This window comes from Rhinolophus sinicus, linkage group LG02 (genome assembly GCF_036562045.2).
Source record: "Rhinolophus sinicus isolate RSC01 linkage group LG02, ASM3656204v1, whole genome shotgun sequence".
Classification (NCBI taxonomy): Eukaryota; Metazoa; Chordata; class Mammalia; order Chiroptera; family Rhinolophidae; genus Rhinolophus; species Rhinolophus sinicus.
Window position 1 is genome coordinate 191109890 of NC_133752.1, and position 19796 is coordinate 191129685.

Below are 19796 nucleotides of genomic sequence, written 5' to 3' on the forward strand. Positions count from 1 at the left end.
ACTTACTAACAATTGTGACCCCAATAAACTTTAATTTTAAAAAAAAGAGTTCTTTGAAAATTTTGAATAGTAATTATTTTTTTATCAGATGTGTCTTTTTCAAATATTTTCTCCCATGCTGTGGCTTGCCTTTTCATTCTCTTGACCAGGTACTCCTATACGCTTTTAGTGAGAAGTAGTTTATTAGACAATATCAAGCAAAATGGAACATGCATAACTTTTGACCTTGCAATTTTGTTTGTAAAAATATTTGGGATACACACCCAAAAATATAGGTGCATAGATGTTTATAACAGTATTGTCTGCCTTCCAGAAAGAGAAACCATAGGAAGAGCAATAGTATAGTCCCTTAACTATTGCCTCGGATAGGAAGAGATGTGTATGGTGTAATATCATGTAGCCAATGAAAAGAAAGAATATTATTGGAAAGAGCTCCAAGATACATGAGTTTTAAAAAGTAAGGCCTGGAACAGTGTTTTCAGTAGATCACCTGTTGTAGAGGGCTGGAGGGAAGTAATCAATCTAAGCTCCAGTTTATAAATGCAAGAGGAAAAACTTTCAAGAACACGCAACAACCCACAAGAGGGGTTTTTCCATCTAGTGAGGGGAGAATTGGGACATTTTTAGTCTCCATACTTTCAAACTGACTTTTTTATGTTTATGTGTTACTTCTGTAAAATAAAGCCAATATTTTAAAAAGTATGTTAATGTATCGGAAGCAATGAAAATGAAAAAGAAGAAACAAAAGCAAATATCTATTTATTATCACAATAAAAGCAAACAGAGCCACTAAGACAAGGATTCTCAGATCTGATCAAATAGTTTTTAATGCAACTCTAGTCTGTTTTCAAGATACATGACTGTCATGCGGGGTCTCTGGTCCCACTCCCCACACAAGAACGCAGGATATCACGAGGCCAAAAAGGAACACCCACGGAGCCATGGATGGGGGTTCATACTACTATAGTCTCATTGGTGGCTGGGTTGGAGACACAGGAAGCAGGATCCACACGATCCGCAATCTGCCGTCCGCTTCTCTGCCAACCAACCAACTCCCTAGTGTAGCCACAGCAGTTATATTAGTGGCTAATGGCTAAGTAACAGCTGGTGGCCATCTAATAACTGAGCCAGCACCTTTCCATGTGAGGCCGAGAGCCTGGAAACTGCTCTCTGGGACTCTGTCTCCACAACACCCCAAACAAAGGACTTGAAAGTTGAAAATAATGGGATGGAAAAGACATATTAGGCAAATGCTAATAATGATAACACCACCACAGCGCAGGGAGCACTATTAATATCAGATTAAACAACATTTAAGGCCAAGTGTATTAAATAGGACAAAGAAGGATATTTACAACCACAACAAAATAACAATCCTTGAAGATATAATGATCACAAACCTTTTAAAATCTAACAGCATAGGACAATCCATCAGGCAAATCCTTATAAATATGAGAGAATTTGATAAAACTGAAACCCCAGTTGGAAAATTTAATGCATTTGTTTCATACTCGTATTTGGAAAATCATATAAATAAAATAAATTTATAAGGATGCAAGGGGCTAGGCCAAGTACAAGGCACACAGCAGATATTCAATAAATGTGTAAATGAATGAGAGGAATTATATGAGCTGACAAATAGCATATAAATTTATGCCAGGCACTTTACTCTCCTAGTCCTCCTGGCCACTTTACAAGATAGGCACGATTATCATCCCATTTTGCAGATGAGAAAACAGAGACACAGAGGGGTTGGGAACTTTCCTAAAGATAGGGAACCCACACACTCTAGCTATAGAATTGGAGATATTACTGTCTTCACTCTACTGCCTCTGGAAAGAACTTATATGAAAACAGTAATTAACAAGTGAGTTATATAGATCCAGGGCAGGAGCCAGGGGATGGATCAGAGCGAGAACGCAGACTCCAGAGACTCAGATGAGCCGGGGGAGTGGCCACACCTGTCCAGGCCTGAGGTCATTCCTGGGTGGTGTTGCTCCTACAGTGGCTTCCTTGCTGAAAAGCAGGGTTGTACCTGCTCCTTCACATTGGACTGGCAAAGGCACTTGGCCAGGATTTTATAATCTGAGCACCACCTTCCAGGAGTGAGAACATGTCCCGGGGAGAGGAGACAATAATCACCCACCTGCTAAGGACCAGGAGCCCCTCAGTGTATCAGGAGGATGGGGTCACATCTCCTTGGGGCTCCCCTAAGTTCAGGCAGCAAGGCTGCCCAGAGGAGAGTTGGGGGACTGGCCTGTGCTTTGAGGGAGATCCACTGATTTCACGGGGGCTGGGACTTCAGGGTGGGCACTTGTGACTCCAGGAGGGAGGCAGTGATTCTGGAATGAGGGGAGGCCCAGAGGGGAAACGCGCGAAGCAGACGATGCCCCTTTGAGTGGAATGAGTGCCAAGTCTGCAGTGGTGACGTAACCAGATGGCACGATGCTGTCCTCAGGGCCCCCAGAGGCAGTGGGCAGAGCTATGGGGCTGTCCGGGTCCTGACCACCCACCATCGGCCCAGGAGCAGGAGGGGCAGGGCCTGCCTCTGATTCCAGGGAAGGGCTGCCCTTAGCCTCTGGGCAGGGCTTCCTCTCCACACCTGCGGCCTGGCCTTGTTTCATCACCTGGGCTAGTGGGACCAGCTGCACCTGCCCCGCTGCAGGCAGGAACATGTACTCTAGGGACCCTGGAGGCAGCGGCTTCAGACTCATGCTCATCTGTGTGGAAGCCTCCTGGCCCACGAGGTCAGGCAGGGAGAGGCTGTGGGGTGGCCCCAGGTAGGGGCCATTGAAGTCGAAGCCAGAAACCTGGCTCTCAGGCCTGCTTGACGGAGCTGACAGGCAGGGCTGGGGGCTGGGGGGCGGCTCCGTGGGGAGGTCCGAGGCAGCCAGTGCTGGGTCAGGCTCCGACGGTGAGTCATGGGCACATTTCAGGTCCTCTGTGGTGAGAGGGGACACCTCACACTGCCCGTAGTCTACATGGGACACCCTGTGGGGAGAATAGGTACAGACATGTTGGGACCACCCTGGGCAGATAACTCAGCTCAGGCACCAGGGGCTGTGGAGCAGGGGCCTGTGCAGGCGCCTGAGCCCACCAGCTCACAGAGAGCACAGAGCAGGACACGGTGGTGTGCAGGCCCAGAGCAGACAACTGCACTTTCCTTCTGTCTCCTGTGGGGCTGCCTTCCAGCCCCCAGGGTCTTGTTCAAGGTCTTCCTCTGCCCAGTATGGCCGCTCAGCCCCTGCTCCTTCACATGTGCCCAGCCTGTGCATGCTCGGTCATTCCCTCATTCCCCGCGTCCCCCAGGATACAGTCCCCTCTTCTGAGGGCTCGTGGTCGCTGGTGGCACAGGAGCTAACCGTGAGAGTGTGCAGCCCCGCAGCCACCCTGAGAGGCAGCAGGGCCCGAGAGCTCATCAGCTCCAGTCTCCCGCCTCTGCTCAAATCTGAGCTATGGCCCTTGCTCACCTGGGAATCAGGAAGGTCTTCCCCATGTCCAAATGGGAGCCCCTTGTTTTAGGGCAAGCCACCTCATGGATCCCTTCATACTGAGTCACAGGCCAGAGGCCACCTCCACCGAGCCACCCTCCCACCTCCCAGGGAGCAAGACCCAGACACTCACCCCTCCAGCCCAGGGAAGCCGCTGCCCCATGGTCCCTTGTGTGAGGGACTCCTGCTGGTGAGGGCCGCCATGCTGTCTGGGAGCCAGAGCCCCACACTCCCATTCTGGAAGAGAAGGGCATTTGTGCCCGTGAGTGTGGGGCCAGGAGACAGTGACGGTGGGGTGAGGGCTGTGGGGCTGACAGGGGATCAGTGAGCCCTCAGACATGGGAGGAATCTCAGCCTGCTCAGGACAGGCCGCAGCCTCGTGACACCAGGAAGGGGTCGCCAGAGAGGGTCAGGGCTTCCCTGGGATCCTCCACTCCAGCATCTGAGGACAGGGAGCCTGTCCCGGTGAGCCTGTCATCTGGGTTGTTGCTGCCTTCATGCTCGACCCCTGCTCGTCCCACACTGGCCTTGGGACCCTCCACAGGCAGAGCTGGTCCTGCCTGACCAAAGGGCTTCCTTCCCTCTGTGGCCATCTCAGCGCACGTGCCGCGCCCACAGCTTCATTGCCCACCTGCTCCATTCCCTTCATGAAGGGTCATGTCTCCCCCCCACATGCCTTCTGCCCTCAGTGACTTTTCCCACCTGGCACCACCCTGATCCCTCAAATCTCAGCTCTGCTGTCCTGTCCTCAGGGAACCAACGTGCCTCCCACCACCCCACCCTCCTCAAGTCTCTCCCCTGCTCCACGTGGGCCCTGACAGCCAGGGCGTCTTTGCATCTGTGGGGCCCCGGGGTCTGCAGGGCTGAATTTGCAGGTGCTGGCCCAACTCTTAGAGCTTCCCAGCCCATCCTGGCCACCGTTGCTGAATCTCAAAGCCCCCAGGAAGGGGAAGAGGACAGGGCATGGGGACATGGGTGCAGGAGGACAGGAGCCCCGACCACCCACCACCCTCATAGCCAGATCCTACCTGGAACAGTTGGCTCTTACTGGGGTTGGGGATTTTCTCCTCCCACTTCCGGTTCAGCCTGGAAAGAAAGCAGGGAGCTGAGAGCTGCCAGAGACCTCAGGACAGCTGCCCATGCTCGTGTACACGGGGGAAACTGAGGCTCAGGGAGAGAGCAGGATTTCCAAGAACCCGCAAGGACTGGGTGGCAGAGGGAGCAGATGTGGGACCAGAAGTCCCCCTGGGGTCCTGGGTACTCCCACCCATCATGAAGTCCCCTTACCTGTACCCGTACGTGCCACAGAATTGGAGGGCCAGGAGTAAGGTGAGGGTGGTGACCACCAGGATGAGCCCCAGGACCCACGTGGGCAGCACTTCGGGCAGCCAGGGAGAAAACATGAGTGTTAGCACCTGGGGAGGGACAGGCTGGAGGCTCAGGAGGTGGGGGCGGGTGCGGCCTGGTCAGTGTCCCCCCAGCCCAGCCTGCTCTGTGCACATGCAGTGCTCCAGAAGCTCACTGCCTCGGAGGGTACAGAGGGGCCAGACAGGGGCCTGAAGAAGAGGGCACGGTCTGTACCCCACACACAATGTTTGAGTGTGGAGAGGAAACAGTGGGGTAGATCCTTTCCAGGAGCAGGAGGTGCCTGGGGGAGACAGTGACTGCAGCCCATGGAAACTAGGGGGACTTCCTGAAGGAGGCAGCATATAAGCTTGGCCTGGAGCAACAGAGAGGATTGGAGAGGCAGAGATGGGCAAAACCATGCTGGCGGAGGAAGCAGCTGGTGCCAAGGCCTCTCAGGACCCCACCCTTCGTGCTGGGCAGCCTGGAGCCCCTCAGAGGCTGGGCCCCTCCAAGAGGCCCTGGTGTTCTTCCCTCGGGCCCAGCAGGCCAGCTCTTCCTTCTGCTTCATCATGCCCATCTCCCTGGGGCTCGTCCCCTGGGAAGGCTGCTGGGACTGGGGCGCCTGCTGCCAACACCTCCTCCATTCTCTCTCTGCAACTACCTCCTAGCCCAGTCTTGTACTGTCTCCTGGTGGCCACTGTGGTGACACGTGAGGGACAAATGAAAGGAGCAAGTGCAGGGAAATGAGGAAGATTAAGAATGGAACCAAAACCTTCCCATCTCAGACCCCTCCTGTAGCTCCTGATGTTTGCTACCATGGTAACTGGAAATTTGGGCTGATGGTCACTGGGTAGTGGCCGCCACAAAGGCTATCAAACCATGGTCATATTAATAGAGGGCTAAGGTCCCATCTGAGGAAGGACGGCTGAGGAGACCTGCTCTTCTCTGCTCCCTCAAGACCTTGCCTTAAGTCTGTGTTGCACACCCAGAGTCACTAGTGACATGTGGGAGGGAAGGATGCTGTGCTGGGATGGGGCCACATCTCTGTGCCCACATCACCCCTGTCCCTTCCCAGCTGGGCTATAGCAAGAGAGTTGAGTGGAGATCGGGGAGACATACCCCACTCAGTGTCCCAGGAGCGCTCTTTACTCCACTCGCTCCAGATCCCATTGTAGCCATCGTGGGTCCTGACTCTCACTCTCGCCTGGTACGTGGTGGAGGGCTCCAGAGGTGGCAACGACATGATATGTGTGTTCTCGAGGGACTCCGTCTTGCTCTCCTGTGGGGGCAGGGGTATCAGCAGGCGTGCTGAGGCTGAGGCAACTTTCAGGCTGATGTCAGCACAGCTGCAACCCTCCCCCCTCAAACCCAGGTCTGTTACCCATCAGCCCCAGATTACGCTCAGACCCCAGGTCTCAGACAGGAGCAGTCCCACCATGGAGGACCCTTCCTAGGCATACACCAGGGAGCAGTCCGGATGGGACCGGGTATCACACCTCTTGCAGGCACCCCTATGACAACACTGAGGCCCAGAAGCCCTGACAGGGTCACTATGTCCCACCCACACCTTGATCCCCTCCACCTCCCAGCTCCTTGGGGCCGCCTGGACCACAAGTCTGACCCTCCCAGGAATGCGGTGCAGGGTGACTGACTCTAGACTCTGAGACAAGGGTTCAGGAGGCAGGTGGCCCAATTTCAGCCTCACCACTGACCCACCCTCTCCTGGCCTCAGTTTCCCCATTTCCAGCCTGAGGGTCAGGGGCTGGCTCCACCGTTTCTGGTCTGATTTCTGTAGAGCCTGAGGTTCTACACACAGATCAGAGGGTGACCAGGGGTGGGATCCAGAGACCGAGCCCCTCGCTGGAGCCCTGCCCGTTTCACCAGGAGCTGTTCTGCTCCTAGCGTCTGCACAGTTGTATTCCGGGTTAGATTCCTCCGAAGTAATGTCCCCTTTATGACATTTGAAAGCCCTTCATCCAGCATCTCTCGGCCCTCCCTGCCCTAACGTCCATCTATGATCCCTTTGCAATTCTGAGTTACATGTGTTCATTTTGGCCGAGTCACAGCATCCGCTGAGCCTTGGTTCCTTCACCAAGGGAAGGGACAGGGACCTGCTGACCACACAGGTCATGATCACCAAGTCCCAGTGGCGTCCCTGACTCGTCACCTGTGAAGCCAGGTCCCTGGCAGGCTGTGCCCTCCTGTATATAGACTCCCACCCCTCAAGCCCAAGCCCCGCCAGGCCACACCCCCCACACTCAAGCCCAGCCAGGCCACACCCCTCACCTCCCATGAGGCTGTGTCCTGCTTGTACTGGACCTGGAAGGTGTGCTTTATGTGCCGTAAGAACTTTGCCTGTACCTCCCAGCTCAGGCTGTAGCCGTCTCTGCCCTTGGTCACGTTGAGTGTCGGGGGAGCCAGGTGGACTGTAGGAAGCAAAATCTTCAGGGAACATTGTTCCAAACTTCCCTCCCGTGGAACATTCCTTGTGTTCCATGCTGGTCACAGGTGCTGTCTCCCCTGGCCATGGGCCCCAGGTCCCGCCCATTTCGGGGACTTAACCCCACTTCACTATGTCATCCATTGTGACCTGAGCAGCCCTGTTCTTGGTTGACACTGAGTTACACCTGTTTTGTAGTCTTGCAACCCACAGGATGGGTTACTGCTAGTGTTTACGTGAAGACAAAATCACCATAATGGACTCTATTCTGGAGTAGTGACTCTCTAGGCTCTGCTAGCCACGTCAGTCGGCATGGGTTAGTTCACTGAATTCTAACAACCCTAAGCGTAGGTGCTGTCAGCTTGTCACATTTTACAGACGGAGAATCTGAGCCAGAACCATGAAGTGCCTTGCTGAGGACACCAAGCTGGCTGCCTGTGACACACAGCAAAGACTGGGTGGGAGACGTGGTCATCCTGACCAAGTGGGGGAGCCTTCGCACGGGGCCCTTGCTACATAACAGGAACCAGGGTTATCACCCTGCAAGGAACTGCAGCTTGTTTTCACACACACTCGTCCCCAGCGGATGAAGGAAATCATGGGTCAATTGTTAAAGACTGAAAAGCTGCTTTAGAAGAGGACTTTAGAAACTGGAATGAGAAAAACCCAATCAGGGACTAGAAGGAGAATTTGGCGGGAGTTCCGGGAGGGCCTGGCCGGCGGCAGGAGCTTTAGCGAAGAGGTGGCAGCGCTGGGCAGGAGAGCGCAGCCAGAAGAATGGAGGAAACGGTGTTGAGGACGTGCTCCCGGGGATATCAATTCCACGTTCCTTCATATTATTTGCCAAGGTCATTGTGGCAGGACTGCTTCTTGAGAACTTCAAGAAGAGATTCTAATTATTTTGTTCACTTTGTTCACTGGCCTGCGTTTTGTTGAACGTGACAAACGTGAGCATGAGCCATAGGGAACCCTGAGTTATAGGGGTTACACAGTGAAACACTGCCATCCTGAGACCGCATCCCCCTTAGAAGGCTGGGGGCAAACTCACTGTTGTCTGAGCTCTTTATCAATTTCTCTTCCTCCTTTGGCCGAACCGAGATGGTGTACAGGCTGTGGTTCCAGGGGTCGGGCACGGGAATGTGGCATCGCTGCTGGACGTAAGGGCCAATCACCTTCTCCATCAGCACTGGGGAGCATTCTTGCTCCCTGAGGATCACGGCAGAGGTGAGGGCAGGGGGAGGCAGGGACGACAGGAGGGATGAGACCTGGGGATGAGCTGTAGCTACTGTGGGGCTGGGGGTCCCCAAAGCACTGGTGGCCTGGAGAGGGCAGTGCCTAGGGGAGGGGAGGCACAGAAGAGGGGACACTCACCCTTCAGCGTGGGGGCGGGACTTGTAGAAGAGGGTGAAGGAGATGGAGCTGGTCACCTCAGACCTCACTTCCCAGGAGCAGCTGAGCACGGTGTCCCCGTCGAAGAAGCACTGGAGGTTCTGGGGCAGGGCCTTGTCCCCTGGAAATGGAGACAGTCCCTCACTCATTCCCTCCTTCATTCGTTCCCTAGCTCAGTGGCTGCCCAGCATGAGATTCAGCACCGAAAGATGAAGGGCTTTGGGGCCCCAAAGACCAGTGGTTAAACTTCAGCCTGACCCTGCCCACTCTGTGACCTCAGGTCAGAGAGTGGAATCTGTGGACTGCCTTCCCCCCACGTAAAACCAATCAGCATCTAGTGTCAGTGTTGGGGGACTTGACACAAGAATGGTGGTTTGTCTGCACGTAGTACAGCTCATGAAAACACAGCTGCTCGTACCACCATTGTGATGATCGTTGTAATTATTTCTGGCCAGAAAGTTTGCAGGCCCTGGGGTCCAGGCTGAGCAAGATGCTGCTGCTGCCTCTGCAGAGTCACCGAGGGGTGGGGGGGTGCGGCGGGGGTGGAGTGGGGTGGAGTGTGGTGGAGGGGGGGTGGGGGCCCAGGGAGGCGACTGTAAACACATGGCACAGAAGGGTGTAGGAATCCGCAGTGTGGGCCCCTGACCCCTTGTGTCCAGGCTGTAATGAGCTGCCCTCCCCACAGAGGGCCATCAGCCCACTGGGTCCATTACCTGCTGGGGAGTCCCAGAGAACCTCTGGGCTCCACTGGCTGGGCCGTCCTGAGAGCCCCGAGCCTGGGCCCAGCCGGGTGCGCACTCGGGCCACGTAGGTGCTGCTGGGCATGAGTTGCTTTTGCCCCAGGGTGACGTTTGGAGCGGTGGTGTAGAGCGTGGGGGCATCCTGTTGGGAGAGAGTGATTGCTGGAGCAGGTGCCCGCTGGGCCGGGTCATTGTGGGCTCTGGGCCGGGCGGGCTGACGTCCCTACCTCCCAGGAGTCCTGAAGCCGCCTGTAGACCACCTCAAACTGCAGGTTTGACAGCCACTGGTTCTGGGAAGCGCTGAGGGCCGCACTCCAGGTCAGCAGGAGTTGGTCCCCGGCAGCACTGACGTGGAGGTCCTGGGGTGCGGGGGGCTGCACTGCAGGGAGAGGAAGTCACGTTCTTGGTTAAGAGCCTGCGAGCCCTCTGTGTGGACGTTCTTGGGTTCCAGGCCCAGCGGTGCCCTGACCAGCTGAGTGACCTTGGAGAAGACCCCACTCCTCTAGAGGCCTTAGGACCTTCATCTGCCAAATCATGGGGATTCAGTGTGACCGGGAATAAGGCTGTGCGGGTCGCTGTGCACATATAGTCTAAGCTGGATACAAGGCCCTGGCAATTAATCTCTAAATGCAGCCCCCCTGTCCCCACATCCCCACTGCCAGGATGCAGCCTGCGTGGCCTCCTGCCAGCACAGGGCCCTGTGGCTCATGTGACTCCCTCTGTGCTCCCCACCCTCCTCCTTCTGGTTTCCACCTGCCCAGAGTCCGGCACCTCTCAGCGTGCAGCATAAAAATGTCTTCTCCCTACAGTCTCAGGCCTCCCCGGGGCCCACTGTCCACACAGGGACCATCCTTGGCCAGGGACCCCAGGCCTCACCGTGCTGGTTTGGAATAATGGTGAGCTGGGTGTCCAGAGGCCTGTCTGGTCGGAATGAGAAGTAATCTCTGTCCGTATTTGTAAAAGACTTTTGGGGAATGACGCATTTTCTGGGCACACAGGGGAGAGAAGGGCAGTCTGACCAGAGCATGTTGTCACTGAGGTCACAGGACACTGGTTTCCGGGGGCCCCTGCCAGGAGAGGACATGGGTTAGTCTAGAGTAAAGAAGAATCACACATTCATAGCATTAATAGGTGTTCCCTTGTGTGAGGCTTTGTCTGGGGCCAGTGGGCCTGGCTGTGAACAAAACACGCATAATGCAGAGCAAACATCTTGACGGAGGGAGACACACATGAAACAACTGAATAAAATAGGTCGTGTGTCAAACGGAGGCAACTTTATGTAGACAAGTACACAGGGAAAGGGGAGGTGGAGTACAACCAGACATGGGTGTCCGGGGAAGGCAATGTGAGCATGTGACATTTGTCCCGAGGCAGAGTGTGAGACCAGAGAGGCACAAGTGGGAGTGACTGTCCTGGAGGTCAAGTGGGAACGGTGGGTCACCGGTGCCAGGTGAGGCCAACGAGTCAGGTAGAGAGGCTGAAGATGGAGCTTTAGGTTTAGCAACGTGAGATTACAGGTGAACTTGACTGGTAGAGGTGAAATTCTTATCAGAGTGGGATTAAGGGGGTAGATGGGAAAAGGTAGAGGAGTGTCCCCACAAAGGGAGGCAGAGGATGGGCCCCAGGAGGAGGACACAGGGCAGGAGGCACCACGAGCTGCAGCCCTGCTTGGTCTCTGTAAGTAAGTGGGGGTTGGGCCCCGTGGTTCAGTGACTGGGAATGTTCCTGCCAGAGGGCCCATCGATGGCACAGGGTGAATGGGGACCATGGTGGCAGCGATGTCCTTGAGCAGCAAGACCAGATGGGACCCCGGCTGCAGCCTCAGACTGGATGGACAGGAAATCCCTCAGGCAGATCCAGGGAGGCTGCAGACTTATGCGCCTGCAGGGAGAGCGTGCAGGGGGCTGGGGCTTCTCTTCGGGGGAGTCTGGTGTCCCAGTGCAGGAGAAGGCAGGTCACAGCCAAGGGTAGGAGGTGGGGTGGTGGTGAGGAGGGTGGAGAAGGGAAGACGGAGGCTCCCAGAGAGCAGGACAGCGCTGAATGGCCATGCTGTGGGTGTGACAGCTGGCTCCTCCCTAGGGCAGCCCCTGAGAGGGCTCCCCAAACCTGTGACACCAGCTGTGTAATTATTTCTATTACTGTGAGTTACATTCTCACAAGACGCCAGCATGGTGTGAGGCACCTGCCCAAATGGCATATGTCCCAGAGACCACGTAAGGAGCAAAGACAAACCCCTCACTCTGGAGGTGGCAGGGCCTCGGGGAGGGCTGGAGCCCAGGCCTGCAGGCCACACACAGGGAGCTAGCCACTGTGTGGCCGGGGAAGGACCTCAGCTCCAAGGTCTCGGTTTCCTCATCTGTGAACTGGGCATCTTATGCCTTTCCTGCCCACCTCTCAGTGAGGATGACCTAAGATGGACTTGTGTGGGGCGATTTTGTGAAGTTGTGACAAAATAAGGGGAGATTATCACCATCATCAACAACATTAACGCAACGCTCGTCCTGGAAGCCCCGGCATCAGACGCTACTGTGTTTCCCCGAAAATAAGACCTAGCAGGACCATCAGCTCTAACGCGTCTTTTGGAGCAAAAATTACTATAAGACCCGGTTTTATTTTACTATAATATAAGACCGGGTTTTATATAACATAACATAACATAACATAACATAACATAACATAACATAACATAACATAACATAACATAACATAACATAACACATAACATAACATAAAACGTAATACCGGTCTTATATTAATTTTTGCTCCAAAAGATGCACTAGAGCTGACTTTCCAGCTAGGTCTCATTTCAGGGAAACAGAGTAGCACCCGGGCCTGGCAGGTCACCTGACGGAGCAGGAGCCCCTTGGCAGGGTCCCCCTGCTCCGTCCTCCATGCAGCCCCACCCGGCAGGCACAGCCCCACACAGCAACGCCCTCCCTGCCGTCCAGCCCCTGGGCCCCTGGGTCACTCACTCATTGAGCCTGCGGTGGAGGGTCACGTTGATGAGCCGCTGGGCGTCCTGGGTGGCCGCCCACCTGCAGGTGATGTGGCTGGTGTAGTCGTTATGGCAGTGCAGGGTCTGCATCGGGACCGTCCCTGACCCGGGAGAGGCAGGAGGGGGTCACACCTCTCCCCTCCAGGTGTCCCTGTCACCACCCCTGGCTGCCTGGCACTGGGGAGGAATCTCCCAGAATCCTTTAGAGGCTCCCGGCGGGCCGGGGCCTGAGGGCGTGAGGGTGCTGGCTGTGGACCCTCCGTCTGGAGAGACACACACTCTTCTAGCTGATTCGCAGTATGTTTCCTGAGCCCCTGCCGTGCCCTGCTCCTGGAACAGGGGCCCTGCCACCCCAGGACAGGGATGTGCCCCAGGCACAGGCCCCGCCCTGGACCCCCAGGTGCAGCCTGGGAGGAGAGGCACCAATGTACCCCTGAGAGGCGATGGGCAGAGCCCTGCTCTGGGACCACCCCACCCTGGTCCTTGGTCAGCTGCCAGGCCTGATGGTTGGAAAAGGGAACCATCACCATGGTCCCCATGGTGATCAGAGAAGTCACGTTCTCTGGGAGCCCTTGGGGAGGGGGGTGCATGGGCCTCAGGAGCGTCCCAGCTGGGCCTCCAAGCACGAAGGGGTTGCTGGGGCTGAAGCAGGGAGAGACTCCCAGGCCAAGGGCCCCAGGGAGGTGGGATCTGGTCACGGCCAGTGTCAGAGGAGCAGCGTTTGAGGGAGAAGGAGGGGCAGAGAAAAGGCTGGAAGGGCCGGCCTGGAGGTCAAAGGCTTTGAATGACACACTGAGAAATGTGGGCAGGAAGGGACACAGAGGACAAGGACTCTAGAGGAGGCCTGAGGAGAATGAGCAGAAGTGTGGGAGGGGGGATGGGGAGCCAGGAAAGAGCAGGGAGAGAGAAGAAATGAGGAAAGGGAAGGGAGGGAGGCAAGGCCAGAGCTGCCAGGGTCTGGGAGCTTCCCGGGGGATATTTTGGGGATGGGCTGGCCTGGCCCAGGGGGCCCAGCAGTGAGGAGTGGGTAGGGAAGGGGAGGAAAGGGGAGAGAGCAGTCGGGCTCACCTTGGGCTCCTGCCACACTGGGCCCCCAGCACAGGGCCAGCAGGGCTACGGGGGGCAGCCATGGGGTCAGTGCCATGTCCAGGTCAGCTGGATGAGCAGGGGCCAGCAGAGGGTTCTGGCTGTGGGCCAGGGGCCAGGCCTATCTCACCAGCTCTTGTGGTCTTCCACCCACTGCTGTTCCTTCTTCAATGCTTGAGGGGGGAGATATGGAAGAGGGTCAGGCCACCCACCTTTCTCTCCATTCCCATGGGCACAGCCAGTGGTGAGGGAGTGAAGGCTCTGATGCCAGAGAGGCAGGAGGCCTGTGCTCCAGTCCCTGCTGTGTCCTCAGCTGGGACCCTGGGTTAGTGCCTTCTCCTCCTGGCCTGGGGGGTCTGCTCACCTGCAGCTTTATAGCGGTCACCAGGGTGTTGGAGTGAATTCTGTGTGTTCACAAAGTCTGCTATGGGAATACTGCCCGTGTGCTTTGCATAAAGCTCTTTAAGTGGTTTTGGTGGATAAGTTTTGGGGAACTACCTCCAACAGATGGAGACTTTCATCTCCCTGATCCTATGGATGCGCGTGTGCGCAGACACACACACATGCGCACATGCGTGCACACACGAGCACGCACACACATGCACACACATGCACACATTGAGCCACACTCAGCCAACACCGTGGACTCCGTGTCTCCTGCCCATTTCATCCTGTCTCTTCCCTTTTCTGTGCAGGAGGCTGAGCCTTTTGCCTTCCCTGACATGCTATGAAAAGAGCAGTCAGGTGTCTTGGCTTCTTTTCTTCCTCAAAATGTCTAAAACCTACAAAACACATAAGCACACACCCACACAGAGGCGTGCGGACCCCCGCAGAGGAACTAAGTGCCCCACAAGATCTCTTACAAACCTGGAGGATGCTGAGCTGGTCCCTGACCCAGGGATGACTCTGCTTCTCCTGGGAGCTTCTTCCCAAAAGAAGGAGTCCAGTCCTTCCCTATCAGCTAGGTTTGTGGTTGCCTGGCAGTTTTCCAGATTTAGATTAATAACATCTTGTTTAGCAATACATGGTAAACCTTTAAGGAAAAACTAGGGAAAGATTAATATAGAATTCGGTGTAAGGTTATCTCCTTCCTCAGGAAGAGGGTAGGAAGGAGGACCATTGAGATAGAGTTTGCTAGGGGGCAGCGGGGGAGTTTGCAAGGGGGCAAGGTGTAGGTACAGAAAATGGTCCTTTTTGTACACCATCAGCATCCATCCTCAACTCTCTCCCCCTTTCTCTCCGTCCAGGCAAACCTGCAATCTTGACTGACTCTAACTCTTCACCCAGCTGCCCCCGCACAGCTGAACCAAACCACTCCAACCGTCTCACTTTAAGTTCCTGAGTATGATCCAGAAGTGCTCCCCAACCCCACATGACATTTCCCCAGGCCCTTGGCTCTCTCCATTCCCCTTCTCCTAGGAGGTGATTTCGCACCTTCTCTATTCCCCTTATACCTAAAATCCCACTGTACCTGTTCCCACTCTCAGCCTCCGCCTGCTTTCTCCCTCACTGGGGAAATGGGTCAGGAAAAAACAAAAGATCCCGCCCCACAGATTCCCATCATGAGCTCTTGTACCTACACACTTCCCTTACCTTCTGCCGTCAATGCGCGCTCCATGCTGCTCTGCAAAGCCGCCACCCACCCACCTTCCCCAGCTAACGCACAGGCTCCATCCAGGCTGGCCGACTCAATGCCACGGCTCCACAAATCCTCCCTCCTTTCTCTCTCCCGGAGCTTCCGTTTGAGCCTCATTGTTGGATTAATGCCGTGAGCTACCACACGCTGTAATTGCTTCCTTCTTTGAAAGAACACTTTTTCTTGGTTCCATTTCCTTCTACCATCTCCGTGTTATTTCTCTTGTCTTCTTTGCAGTAAAACTCCTTCAGATTTTTTGCACTCAGCACCCACCTTTCTCTCCATCCATTCTGTCTTTACGTCTACTCGTATTAGGATTTTGCCCCCTCCAGCAACCGCTTCTTACCACCCTCACTGTCAACACGGTGGCCCAAGTCACCATCATATTTCATCTAGGATTGTGAGAAAGCCTCCTGAGATTTCCCTGTTTCCATCCTCGCCTCCCCTCATCATCTATTCATGGAAGCCATAAGCAGATGCCAATAAAAACTAGCCAATGGTTCCCCTGTTACTTAGAGTAAAAGCAAAGTCCTTCCAGTGGCTTATAAAATCTAGCCCCCTGTTGCCTCTTTGATCTCCTTCCCTACTACTCCCCTCCTAAGTCACTGTGCTCTAGCCCCACTGGCCTTCTGGGTGTTCCTCACACACTCCAGGCATGCTCTTTCCTCAGAGTCTTTGCACTGGCTGTTCCCCCTGAATGGAAGGTTCTTCCTTTAGATAGCCACATATGTGCCTACTTGCCTTGCCTCTTTCAAGTCTCTGCTCAAACAGCACCTCCTCAATGAAACATGCCTTGACCCACTTCCACCTTCCTCCAAATTCTGGTGTCCCTTACACCTTATAGTACATATTATTGTCTAACACACTATACAATATACTTTTCTTAATTTTTTTTTGCATTTGTTTTTCTTCCTCCCCACTAGCTCCATTTCTTTCCATCACCTTCCTCTCCTCCACATGTTCTGTAAGGGCCAAGACTGTTTTATCTTCTCTTTTCACTGATACATCTCAAGTACCTAGAGCAAAGCTCAATACATATTTGTGAGATAAATAAATTTCTTAATATGAGTGATATTTCCTAATGCTAAAGGGGTCGATTCACCAAGAAAACATAACAATACCAAAATAAGTACACTCTTCATTTGAAAATTTTAAATACACGAAGGAAAAACTGACAGAACTGAAATGAGAAACAGACAAATCTACAATGATAGTTGGAGGTTTCAACACTTCTCTCAATAATTAATAAAACAATGAGTTAAAATATATAAGACTAAAACAATGCTATCAACAAGCTGGATCTAATTGACATTTACTAAATACTCCACCCAACGAGAAAAGAATAAATGTTTTTCTCAAGTCATTCACCAAGATGTATTATATTCTATATCAAAAAACTAAACTTAATAAACTTGAAAGAGTTAGAATCATACATAGTGTCTTCTAATCAAATCAGAGGTCAATAATAATTAGAGATAAATAACTGGAAAATCCCCAAATATTTAGAAATTAGACTTTTCTAAATAACCCGTGGGTCAAAGAAAGCATCACAAGGGAAATCAGAAATATTTTTAACTGAATGAAAGTGAAAGGCAATATATCAAAATGTGTAAGATGCAGTTAAAGTAACACTTAGAGGGAAACATGGCTTTAAATAATTATATCACAGAAGAAGAAAGATAAAATCAGTGATCTAAACTTCCAACTTAAGAAGCAAGAAAAAAAGAGCAAATTACACACAAATAAGTAAAAGGTGGAAATAAGAGCAGAAATCAGTGAAATAGAAGAATGATTAGAGACAATTCCAATGCTGTTTGTTGTTTCCAATCAATAAAGTTTATAAACGTCTAGCTAGGCTAAAAGAAAAAAAGAGAGAGAGAGAAGACACAAATTACCACTATTAGGAAAGAAACAGAGGCATCACTACAGATTAAAAGAATAATAAGAGAAGATAATGAGCAACATTAAGCCATTATTTTTGTCAACTTAGATAAAGTGGAAAATATTCTTAAAAGACACAAATTACCAAAACTAAATCAAGAAGAATTATAAAATTTGTATAAGCCTATATCTATTTAAAATGTTGTGGTTATAATTCAAAACACTGTCACAAAGAAAATGCCAGGCCCAGGTGGCTTCACTGATGAGTTCTAATAAATAATGTCAATTCTACACAAACTTGGAGGAGGGAGTACTTCCCAACTCATTTTATAAAGTCATCAGTACCCTTTTAGCAAAACCAGATAAAGATACTACAAGAAAATAAAATTACAGATCAATACTTCTTATCAACACAGACACAAAAATCCTTAACAGAATATTATCAAGTTGAATTTGACAATATATAAGGAAGCTAATACACCATGACGACATGGGGTTTATACCAGATATGCAAGGTTGATTTGTCATTTGAAAAGCAGCCAATGTAATTTACTACGTTAACAGATTAAAGGAGAAAAATTACATGATCTCAATACGCACAAAAAAAGCATTTGACAAAATTCAATACCCATACATGATACAAAAAGAAAAACAAAAATCCTGCCAGCAAAGTAGGATTGCAAAATAATTTCATCAACCTGATAAAGGGCACTTATGAAATGGCTACAATTTCTCCCCCTAAGATCAGTGACAAGGCAAGAATGTCCACTCTCACCACTGCTATTAGACATTTTGCTGGAGATCTTAGCCAATGCAATAAATCAAGAAAAATAAGTAAAATGGATACACATTAATAAGGAAAAAGTAAAACTATCTTTATTCACAGATGATACTTATGTACACGGATAATTTTAAGGGATCTACAAAAAATAAAAAGCTATGACAACCAAGTGAACTTAGCAAAGGTAGAGGATACAAGGTCAATATACTACATTTGGGAGAAAGGAACGGGCGGTAGTCAAAGAGAGTCAGTGCCCTTATACAACTCTGGGCAAGGGATGACCTTCCCCTACTCCTAAATTGAGCTCATGAAGCCACATTGAGTTTTGAGCCTAAATAGAGCATATCTCAAAATTCCACCTTCTGCATCCCTGTTCTCTGTTCCACACCCCCCAGTATACACAGATACCTCCATACACCCAAACACACAAACACACACTTCTAAATCTATGTGTCAGAGCTAGAAGGGATCTCAGAGATTGTCAGCTCCAATGCTTCTATTCTAAAGATGGGGAGACAGAAGCCTAAAGTTAAGAGGGACTATTTTCCCTGTCAGCAACACCTTAGTGGCAAAGCAAGGGACAGAACACAAATATCTGACTCCTGAGCTGTCTCCTCCAACCTCTCATTCCAATACCTGACTGAGAGGCCAAACCCTAACCTCCCCAAGTCCCCAGAACACACCTGCCCACTCAACACCCCCAGACTCTCCCTGTCCCTTCCATCCCAGTCTCCCCACATTCTCCGGCTCCCCATCTCACCCATCAGCCTGTCCCCAAAAGCCAGGCACACAGACCAACCTTCTGCTGGAGTCTCCAGATGGCAGCGAGTTTCTCATGCTTTTTATTTATGTTTCTTTAGGAAATGGAGAAGCAGAAAGCGGAAGTGATGCCCAGGCCGGTTTCTGCACAAGTGACTCCACAAGATCACCCAGCTTCTTAGAACTGTGGACACCAAGATATGATTTTGCAAATCTTCTTTCTGCCAGAAGTAGTTCTACCCCACTTTGTCTCCCTGTAAACTCCCACGCATCCTCTGTCAGCTCAAGTGCAAAGTTCCTCCACGCAGCCTTCCCTGATGCCCCAAGGGGTGCAGGGGGAGGTGGCTGCAATAACCAGAGCAGGTGAGAGCCGGGAGCCACATGGACCTGGGCTGGACCCCCACCTCCACTATTGCTCACAGTCACATGTGAGTGTTGCTATAGACTGAATCATGACCCCAAAAATTTATATGGTGAAACTCTAACCCCCAATGCAACTGTATTGAGGATAGGGCCTTCCGGAGGTAATTAAAGTTAAATGAGTCATAAAAGTGGCGTCCTCATCCCATAGGATTAGTGTCTTTATAAGAAAAGGCAATAATCTCTCTCTCTCTCTCTCTCTCTCTCTCTCTCTCGTTTCTTCCCCTGCTTCCTTCCTCTCTCCCTCCCCTTACCCTTCTGTCCACTTCATGAGGACACAAGGAAAAGGTGGCTGGAAAAGGTGGCTGTCTACAAGCCAGGAAGAGATCTCACCAGGAACTGAATCGGCCAGCACCTTCATCTGGGACTGAAAAACTCCAGGACTATGAGAAAATGAATTTCTACTGTTTTAGCCACACAGTCCAGGGTATTTTGTTATGTCAGCCCCAGCAAACTCAGACAGTGAGTTTATGCAAACTGCCTGCATGTGGCTTCTCCGAACCTCAAGCTCCTCCCTTGTGACTTGGAGATGGTCATCTACAAACCTCAGAAAGGTTTTGAAGGAGTCCGATGAGATGATGCCTGCCACGTGATAACCCGCAACTATGTTTATTCCTCTTAGTTCCTCTTCTGCCCTGCACCTTCCCACACTGTCCTCAGTTTCCACCCCCAACCTGTTAATACCTCTTTCTTTGGTTGTCTACACACGCCCTGGCACTGAGGTGGTACTCGAGCCTGTGTGGAATGAGTGAATGTATGGACGAATGGATGAACGAATGAGTCACTCCTTGAGGACAGAGACTCTAGAGCCCACACCCCCTCCTTTCTCTC

General features: G+C 52.1%; 1 protein-coding gene across 1 annotated transcript; it reads right to left on the reverse strand.

Annotated features, from left to right (window-relative positions):
• Window positions 1-742: 742 nt before the first annotated feature.
• On the reverse strand, window positions 743-18727 carry LOC109439819 (cytokine receptor common subunit beta). Its single transcript, XM_074326333.1, has 14 exons — window positions 18586-18727; window positions 13471-13661; window positions 12380-12503; window positions 10284-10474; window positions 9635-9786; window positions 9381-9549; window positions 8650-8788; window positions 8327-8484; window positions 7125-7264; window positions 5958-6117; window positions 4779-4869; window positions 4520-4577; window positions 3625-3728; window positions 743-2991 (listed from the first exon to the last, which is right to left on the reverse strand). The coding sequence occupies exons 2-14, from the start codon at window positions 13544-13546 to the stop codon at window positions 2217-2219; spliced, it is 2337 nt and encodes a 778-aa protein (XP_074182434.1). The 5' UTR covers window positions 13547-13661; window positions 18586-18727; the 3' UTR covers window positions 743-2216.
• Window positions 18728-19796: the final 1069 nt, after the last annotated feature.